General features: G+C 35.6%; 1 protein-coding gene across 1 annotated transcript in view; it reads left to right on the forward strand.

Annotated features, from left to right (window-relative positions):
• SPTLC1 (serine palmitoyltransferase long chain base subunit 1) overlaps positions 1 to 7881 on the forward strand; it is a 42715-nt gene extending 34834 nt beyond the window's left edge. Inside the window, exons 12-15 of the mRNA XM_086869437.1 lie at positions 945 to 999; positions 2629 to 2746; positions 3551 to 3624; positions 4122 to 7881. Coding sequence (XP_086725563.1) covers positions 945 to 999; positions 2629 to 2746; positions 3551 to 3624; positions 4122 to 4215 — 341 coding nt within the window. The 3' untranslated portion in view covers positions 4216 to 7881. The remainder of the gene's footprint in view (positions 1 to 944; positions 1000 to 2628; positions 2747 to 3550; positions 3625 to 4121) is intronic.
• The last annotated feature ends 2034 nt before the right edge of the window (positions 7882 to 9915 follow it).

Genomic DNA, 9915 nt, shown 5'->3' on the forward strand with positions numbered 1-9915 from the left:
GGGGGCATTTGTATAAAGCTGGCAGACAGAAGTTCTGCTGTAGGAGTCAATTAGAAAAACCCTTAAAGATCATCTTGTTCCAGCACCCTTGCCATTGGCAGGGACACCTAGACCAGGAGCTCCATCCAACCCAGCCTTTAAAAAATCTTTTTGCTGACTGGGAATTGAGCTCAGGCCACAGCAGTGCCAAATCCCAGCCACTAGAACACCTGGGAAATTTTTTTTTTTTTTTGGAAGTGTAGGGCCTGAGGGGCAGTGAGGACAAAATTGGCCAAATTGTGAAATTGTATAAATTTGCTTTAACCTTCATTTCCGTCAACAGATTGGAGGACATCTGCAAAGATGCAGTATTTAATTTGTGACAAATAAATAAAAATTACTGGGTAGCCCATGTCCTGTTGTATGAAGTAAAATAGAATAAAGAAAAAATTAGGAGTAAGTTACAAGACTGTTTGGTATACTGGAGGGTTAGCCTTGACCAAGGAAAAGATCCATGGTTTACAAATCCAGGAGTCAGTTTTCTTTTCAAGTATCTGCAGTGAACTGGAGAAAGGATCAGTGAGCAAAGTCTGAATGGCAATAGATTATTTATGGATATTTATAAATTGGACCTGCCATTTAAGTCCCATTACAAAGTGTTTATGTCATCCCGTCCATATGGTCATGAACAGCAGCAGCTCTATATGCAGCTGGAGTAATGAGATAAAGGGAAACAGTGCATTTGTCAGAACTTAAAAGCTTGTCATTTCCTGGCAGAAATAGGAATTGAGAACATTAAGAAGAGTACTAAAGAGAGTTATTAGTTCAATGGATGTACATACCTTAGTTTGATTCCAAATACAATCTTTGAAATCTTAGAGAAATGCGAACTGGAAACAGGAAATCTAAGCCTTTTTTTTTTCTGTTTTGTTCTGGGTTTTTTTGTTGTTGTTTTTTGTGTGTAGACATTTTTCAGACTCTCCGGGCCAAATGTGAACGGATTCACAAAGCTTTACAGGGGTAAGTGTGGGGTTTGGGGCTTTTTGGCTTTTATTTGGCTATGCCTTTAAAATGCCTACTTTAAAGAAACTCTTCTTGCCCAAATCTGTTTCCGGTTTTACAGGTGCTTAGATTGGGTTATGTACACTCAATTATGTACGTATTAAAAGAGGAAAATGATTCTTTCCCAACTGTTTCTGTTATGCTATTGAAAAGAGTCCAAGTTTTCAAAATCCTTTACAGGTTTTGAAATGAGATACCCTAAGGCTATTGAGGAGGTCTGCAATCTCTTACATATTAAAATCTTTAGGAGAATGTGATAACTCTCAATAACACAAAGTATTGATAAGCATTTTGAAAATTGTCTAAATAAAAGCATTTAGGATGAAGCTTAGCAGATACTCTTTCAGACAACTCAATTAATATATATATTGAATATAATATTGTTCCTGTATATTAGACTTGAGTGTTAAGACAGTAATAAAGTACCTGTTGCTATGGAGCACAGAAAAAATTACTTGAATTTATCTGAAAAATAAGGTTTAATATTTCCTAACACTACGCTGTTTTAAAAGATGGCTGTACTGACTTTTTTTATTTGTTGGGTTTTGATACTAAAAAGATACAGAAATTGCTGTGATGTTCAACAGCCATTTAATGTGCAGTACTTGTGCAATTGCATTTTACAATTCTTCTTCCTCAGCAATTTTGTGTTGCATATTATAGAAATTAATAAAGTTTAATAAATAAATAAATAAATAAATAAATAAATTTTAAATTAAATTAATAAACCCTCAAATCTCTAATACATTATTGATTATCCTAGTTTCTTTGGAATGATACTACCATTAAATGAGCCTGTTCTTCTTAAAATGTGTATTAGGCAAGCTTATCAAAGTCCAGAAATCAAAATTACCCCTGATTGTTGATATGTGTTTATGTGACCTCTTAGTTTTGGGGACCAGAGGTTTTGCTTGGATATTAAATACAGATTTTTGGATGGGAATAACTCAGTCCTAAATGTTTGTGATGTGTCAGGACAATGACAATCAAATGTCAATTGTTCAGGCAAATTCTAGAAACCTAGAATTTGTTCTAGTTAAATCTAGTTAACAACAACTAGATATAGATTAGTTATATAGTCATATAACTAATTTTAGAGGAGCTTCAGACTAAGTGACAGCTGATGCTTTAAAGAGATTCTGCAGAAAATAATTTAAAATCATAAATCTTGCCAAATTTTGCAAAACACCCCAGCAAAACTTTTGTTCTTTCTCATCCCTTAAGTGATAAAAAGGTGACTTGACCTAGCTAGCTGGGTTTTTATCAGCAATTTGCAGGCCTATCACAGACATATCTCTTACATCTTCTTAAGGATTCTTCAAAATTTTCTGTATTATTAGTCCTTTTTGCGGAAGGATTGTTTTACAAACTTCCTGAAACTCCTTAGAAAAGACATTTGCTTGATAACTTCATTACCTTTATGTAATGCAAGCTGAAATGCACATATGTTTTTGTCTGCATTACTATCAGTAAAGTGAAATATCCATCTTTTCTCACTCACCACCTAGAAGGGAGAAGCACTTGTTATCATATCTTTCAGCATGTCTTCAAGTGGTATGTACATCAAAGGCTTTTTATTTGTTTTAGGATTTCTGGTTTAAAAGTAGTGGGAGAATCTTTTTCTCCAGCATTGCACTTACAGTTGGAGGAGAGCTGTGGATCTCGAGAAAATGATGTGAAGTTACTCAAAAGAGTTGTGGATTATGTAAGTGTCCCCATAGTCATTAAAATGTATTATTGCCTTTAAATGTTAATAATTGAGGAAGGGTAGGGAGGCTTGTCGGGTAACTTGTTGAAATATCTTGCAAGGATGCTGCAAGAAACTTAGTTTCTTTGCTGATTATATGGCTCTATGAAAGATCATCTTTTAAGCATTTCTTGCTGCCTATAGCTTGGTCTGTAGCTATGCATTAAAAAATGCATATTAGACTATTTACTTCAGGAAATAGTTATTTCCTGTTATCTATTTTAATGCTCAAATCTGTGTATAAAACTGTTGCTTAGACAACTTTTGTAACATTAATAAGAAGAGTGTTCTGGAGGTGCACTTTAACCATTTAAGGTCAACCTTTTCTTTGAGTCTGTGAATTTGCTTTTTTAATATGTGAACAATTTCCTGTTCTATATGTAGTATTTTTCCCTTCTTCAATACACATTGGTTCTTTTTGTCTCACGTGAAGAGGTGAGAGTTGATGGAAAACTTTATGTATCAGGTGGCAAGTAAGCAAGACTACATAACAAAAACAAATTCTGAAGTTAATTTCCTTGAAAATAAGCTTAAATATAATTTGATTTCCTGATACAAATGGTATGTTTGCCTGATTACATGGAGGTAAAAGCTAAAGACACTGCACCCTAAACTATTTAAAGCTGTATTGAAATTAGAGATGATTTTGCACAATCTTTGTAACCTCCATTTGGGAAACAACTTGCATTTATCTTGACACAAAAGGATATTTTGCGTCATTAGAAATTCCCAGGTTAACTACTGTATTTTCTTTATTTGTAGTGCATGAATAGTGGTATTGCATTAACACAGGCTCGCTATCTGGAGAAAGAAGAAAAATCACTTCCTCCACCCAGGTTAGCAGAAAGTTAATGTGCTACTTGATTTTTTTTTGGCTATGGCTTTCCATCTTGTTTCCATACAATGACGGAGTTTTGTTCAGTAGACTAGATTGAATATTGGTTCTTGGAAAAATGGGAGAGGCTCTATTTTTGAGGTATATTTTCAGTGACTGTTACAGGTTGCAACTACCATGAAATAACTGTATCAAAACTACCTGTATCTTGGGGATCAGCATGTAGCCTGTTAGCAGGCACATTTCCATGAGCTGTGCCTCTACTGGTAAAAACAGATAACAGACTTCTGCAGCGTGTATGTTAGGGTGGCAGAGCAAGGGCTAAAAGTAGTGTGACCACATCTATTTAGTCATATGTCTTGTTTTTGGTTGAATTTGTATTTGTAGTAATTTCCCTACAGATAGTGATCTTAATGTGTTGAAATTAATATGAAATAATTCTTAAGCTGATGCCTTGAAGTAAAGATTACTGTGTATGTTCTGGTTTTCTTTTTCTAGTATTCGAGTAGTGATAACAGTGGAACAAACAGAACAAGAACTGGACAAAGCTGCATCACTTCTTAAGGAAGCTGCACAGTCTGTGTTGAATTAGACTCCTGTTTTTGGATTCCTCTTTCCTTACACTATCAGGATAAGTGTTTTACACTGTATAGTGACTTCCAGATTCTTCCACTGATGGCATTGACGCCTGACCAACAAAATTGTTCTGGAGTGGTACAAATGCAGTGAGGGGAAGAATGCTGAATTTTGGAGTTGGTGAATGACAGTGTTGTTCCAATTCAAACTTTACCATTTACTAGCATTACTTAAAATGGGACATCACTATTGCATTCATGACTCTTTCATAAGTTAGTATAAAAAGTTTTGAATTTATTTCCTCAAACCCTTAAACGGTCTCAAAAATGTGTATGAACATTCAGTTTTATCCCAAACCAGGTAAAATGTGTTGTTTTCTCTCTATTTTCTCAGAACGTGGGAACTTCAAATAAATGCCAAGGAATTATCCCTCCTCATCTTCGAAATGAAAATACACTTTTCCTATTACTGCCAAAAGGATAACACTTTAAGACATAATTTTGTGCTATATTATGTAATTTTTATTGCATTATAGAAGGGAGAACCTTAAATTCTTTTTGTTTAATACATCTTTCTCTAACCATTTTTGGCAGCCAGGTTTTAAGAAAGCCTGGCCAGATAGTAAATTCATATAAAATACTATTTGCTTTTTGCATTCCATATGTAATTATATGCATGTTTGATATTATGGGTGAGGTTTTTCATATTATTAACTTTGAAATATCTAAATTCAAACCTCTGAATTGTGAAACTGATGTAATTCCAGTGTAGTATGTTCGGGTAAGGGAACTTTGTACCAGTCTTGAAGAGGAGTAATAGGCAACATGAAAAATGAGCTAAGGTTTTGAAATGGCAGCTAAGTGCTAGCTTAGTCAAACTACCTTTAAGCACAAAAATTATGTGTGCTTAGTTTTGTCTGTAAACATCTATACCTTAGAAGGGAAGACTCAAAGACAGATACTAAGAGTTTAGATGGTACAAATACTACTGAAACACAACTCAGTCTGTGCACATAAAATTCCCAAGTAACTTGAAAGTAATATTTAGAGGCTGTGCTGTCAGGATTTTAAATCAGCACAGATGGACATTACGTATACAGACACTTCAATCAGGAAACTGGTAAGGAAGTATGTACCTTTTTATAAAACAAAAAATACAGCTTTTTATTTCATGATTTTGCTTTAAGAACACTTGTCTAAAAATTTTGTATTCTGCTTAATATGTGTTGAGTTGTTTTGTACATATGTGGCTTTTTGGTTGCTACTACAAGGATTACAGGACTATTTTTGAGAAACATCGTTGTTAAATATAAAGTTAATCATGTTTGATTCAGATTTTTACTTACACAATTGTATTTTGTAGCATGGTTGACCATATATTCTTAAATATTCTGCATTAGTTGAGCATAGTCTATGATGCCTCCAGTTCATAGAGACTGTTTCTGCACTGGCTTTCAAAACTTGATCTGTGTACATTCAAACAGAACATCTAATGTGTTGGGGCACTTCTGTGATTGTTGCTATTTGAAATAGTCAAATCATTATCTGTGCAAGGTTGTAAACCCTTCATCCCAATGTGAAAGAGTATCCCTATTTCACTAACATTTATATGTTTTCTCTGTTAACTTTGAGTAAAAGCCAGTGAGAAGCCAACAGTTTAAAAGAGAAAAATGTGCAGAATTAAACTGACGTCCATTTTACAGACTGGAATTGAAAGTGCAGATTAGTGATTCTGAGGACTCTCAGAGACTGCAAGAAATGGAAATTGAATGTTATCACTCTACTTTGAACTTTTGAGCCATTTTTGGCTGCATAATTGAAACCTGCAAATTCTAGTGAAGTCAAGCCTTTGATGTACAAACTTGGAACAAATGAGATACTTTGATTCCAGTGCAGCATATTAAATGGTTTTGGAGTTAAGTTAAACCTGGGGAGGTAAGCAAATAACCATTGGCATTGAAATCCTAGGTTGCAGAATCTATATTTCATTCTTTCATTTTATTTTAGGTTGTTTGCAAATGGGGTGGATTTTTTGTTGTGCTTAAAGAACTAGCAATAACTTTTAGATACATGGATTTGTATTGTTACTTTTCTTGATTTGCTGGGTGTTTTTGCTTTTAAATGAAGTGATGACAACTAAGGTAGCAAGAAGCAGAATGAAATTTCTAGCAATTTCAAAGACATGACTTAGTGGTTCTGATGAAACATATGTTCAAAAATGTTGCTAAGAGGCACCATAATCTGATTCATTTGACAAACACATACCCATCATTAAAAAATTGGTAAAACTTCCTTTGTACTTTTTTACTCTTTACCACTATATAGGAATGAAGCATTTAAATCACAGTAAAGTGGGTACCTTGGTTGATAGCAGCTGAAGTGCTCTTATAATATGTCTTTTACTGACAGGTTAGATGCATGGTCTCTGAAAAATTAAGACACTTATGAGATGTAACTGGTGGAGAGGGATATCTCTGGTCAGTTTAAGCATGTCTGGCTCCTTTTCATTTTGACTTTTTTGATAAATGTCTCTGTCATGGCAAGCAGATGAAGAAATGGGTGGCTCTGGGGAAAAATATTGATCTGGGTTAGGGATACAACAGGTGATTCTGATTAGACTTCTGACATTTGAAAAATCAGAAACCTGTTAAGGTGCTTCACTGCCCAGTGCTCTTGGCTGATAAATATATGAACAAATCTGTGTTAGCTGCTTTGTAGTTACATTTGGATGAATTGGTATTTTTCCATCCATTTCTTCAGAAGTGGGCATGAGACTGGAGTTCATATAAGTGTAAAGATATTAAGTAGGATACTGTGAAATGAATCAAACACGGGTACCTTATCCCAAACTTCAAAGTATCTTTTGAAAATAAATTTTGTTTCAATTAATTTATATATTTTGCTTTGCCACATACTTGGAACAGAGTTTCATCTAAGTGGATAATAAATCCAGTATTTTAAATAGTGATCAAAAATAAATTGTTAATTTTCTTGTAATTGACTGTTAATATCTGGTAGTTGAGAAGGAGGGCATTTTAACTGTAAAACATTGGCAATTCATTGAAATTGTCTTGATGAAACCAATTTTTTACAATAAGTGAGGACTGGGATGGACTGGAAAGAATTTATACTTTGAAAATATTTTATCTTGAAGAAATATGTCTACATGATATATATATATTCCTATTTTAAATAAAGAGATTTATTTTCCTTGAATATTTAAAAATAATTGATTGCTATTTGTGTAGTTTCATGATTTTTATAGGAAAAACTACAGATATCTTTCCTGTTTATTATAGTAATTGTTATTTTTGGATAGGAGATGAAATGCATAAGGAGGGTATTAAGAAAGAAAGAGACGTATGGCTGAATAACTTTGATTTTATTTTTTTTCACTTTTGAAATATGAACCCAGTCAATGCACAGAATGGTGTACTGTCTCCTTTCTGTCACTCCATCTGGACTTTATTATTTTAAACAGGGTTGTGGCGTGTTGGCATTCACTGATCTATGAAGTTGCTACCGCAAAAGTGTCTTGCATCTTAAGATGACTAGAGAAGTGCACATGTAAATGTACAGAGCTGTAAATGCTGCTTAAACAAAGGAAATATTTACAACTAACACAAAGCATTTGTACATTAAACTGTTTCAGTGTCCTAATAAAAGGAAATGTCTGGATAACATTTCTTCTTGTGTTTTTATGTTCTTTGGCAGTTTTCATGGTAATAAGGTAATGGACTTACTCTGTTTTACTGTTGATAGATTTTCCAGATTTTGGTTTCCTGTCCTTTGTGTACTAGGTAATTGTAAAGTGTTTGTAGTAGAAATCACAGAAACTACTAAATCTGTTGAAGAGTACCTATCAGGGAAAGACAGTTTCTACATGTCCAATTTCTAATACTTTGTTAGCACTCACTTGCTGAAAACCACTATTGGGCCAGATACAGTTTTGTTGTGACTCAGAACAGAATTTCTGGCGTATCAACAAGCTTGAGTCCAGATGACATGCCCCAGCTTTGAGACACCGTTATAGAATAATATACCGCAATTTTGCCTACCGTATTTTATGGATAAGATTTTCCTATCTTCCACTGCTATTAGAGGTGTTACCGCACAGCTTAGTATGCTGTTTGTATAACTGAGTTGCATTTTCTAGCAGAGAATTCAGAGCTGGCAAAAACCAGTAAGTATTGGAGTTGAAGGAACAGCTTAAGTAGAATTGGAAATATGTAATCCACTGTTTAACTTAGATTTTATATAAGCCAAAGAAAAGTGATTGTCTAATCAGTATTTGTCAGACTGTGATCCTGTTCTAGTATCCACAATTCAAGGAGGACAAGGACAAGGATTGGAGAAACTCCAGAGGAGGACCACGAAGATGACCAAAGGGCTGGAGAACATGCCCTGTGAGGAAAGAAAAACTGAAGGACAGTTTTCCAGTTCTTACACAGAATCTACAAAGATGGCAGAAGCTCTCTTCACAGCAAGCCACATGAAGAACAGAAGGGGCAATAGAATCATAAAATGGTTGGGTTAAAAGGGACCTTGAAGATCATTGCCATTATCTGAAGTTACCTTCCAGACCAGGAAGACAAGGTTGCTCCAGCCCCCATCCATCCTGGCCTTGAACAGTGCCAGGACAGCATAATAGAATCTAATCATTAAGGTTGGAAAGGACCTTTGAGATCAAGTACATCCTTTGATCAATGTTTTGGTTCTAGAAGACAGGTGTCTGCTAGGGAGAGCAGGAGCCTCCCTTGGAATGAAAGAATGTAGACCTCCTCCCTCCGAATTATTATAATTTTGAAATCAAGGGGCCTTTAGGCAGAGATCTGGGGATAGGAATAACAGTTCTTTACTAGTATAACCAGGCAAACAAACAATAGCTACAGCATTAACAACAACAGAACCAGGGACCCCATGACAGCTTTCTCGGCTGAGATGAGATGGAGGAGAGGCTTTGCTTCACAAACCCCCTCAGTCAGTCCCGGTGCTCCTGCAGGGCTCTGAGGAACACCCAGCTGGAACAGCAGGGATGAGCTGAGATCCTGGGCCGGTGGATGAGGTGGATCAGCAGCTCCTGGCACTGCCACACGTCCCGGCAGGACAGGGGGTGTGAGGCCACCAACAAAGAGGGAAGAAGGAGAAGAAGCAGCAGCTCCGTCTGGGTGATGGTGAAATTCCCTTCTCCCCTCCGCAGCAGCTCCACGACCCAGCAAACGAATGTCTTTCCCCAAGCCGAAGAAAGCCAGCCAAAAACTGTCCCCACCCTCCTATCCTGCCCCCTTCCCCCCCTGGGCCCGGCCACTCTTTGTCCTTTGTCGAGCACCCACTAAATACCCACAGTTAGGTTGTCTCCGCACCTAATGGGTAAAAATTCCAGGGCAGGCCAGAACAACAAAACAAAAAAAAAAAAGGACACCTAACCCTCAACAACCAAATGTCAACCGTTTTTGTTTGTTTTTTTTGTTTGTTTGTTTGTTTGTTTTTTTGGGTTTTTTTGTGAAATATTGGTGAAATATTATAGGTCTATTTTTTATCCATCTTCAGATTTTCAAAGACAGGCTACATACAAAGAATCACTGCTATACAATAATCATCATTCACAAGAAAATAATTCCTGGCTTCCTTCTGGATAAAAGAACTAGGCACAATAATTTTAATAAAATTTTCTTATTAATTTTTTTTAGTAATTTAAAATACATTAACTGCTCAAC

Source organism: Cyanistes caeruleus, chromosome Z, assembly GCF_971803275.1.
Source record: "Cyanistes caeruleus chromosome Z, bCyaCae1.hap1.1, whole genome shotgun sequence".
Classification (NCBI taxonomy): Eukaryota; Metazoa; Chordata; class Aves; order Passeriformes; family Paridae; genus Cyanistes; species Cyanistes caeruleus.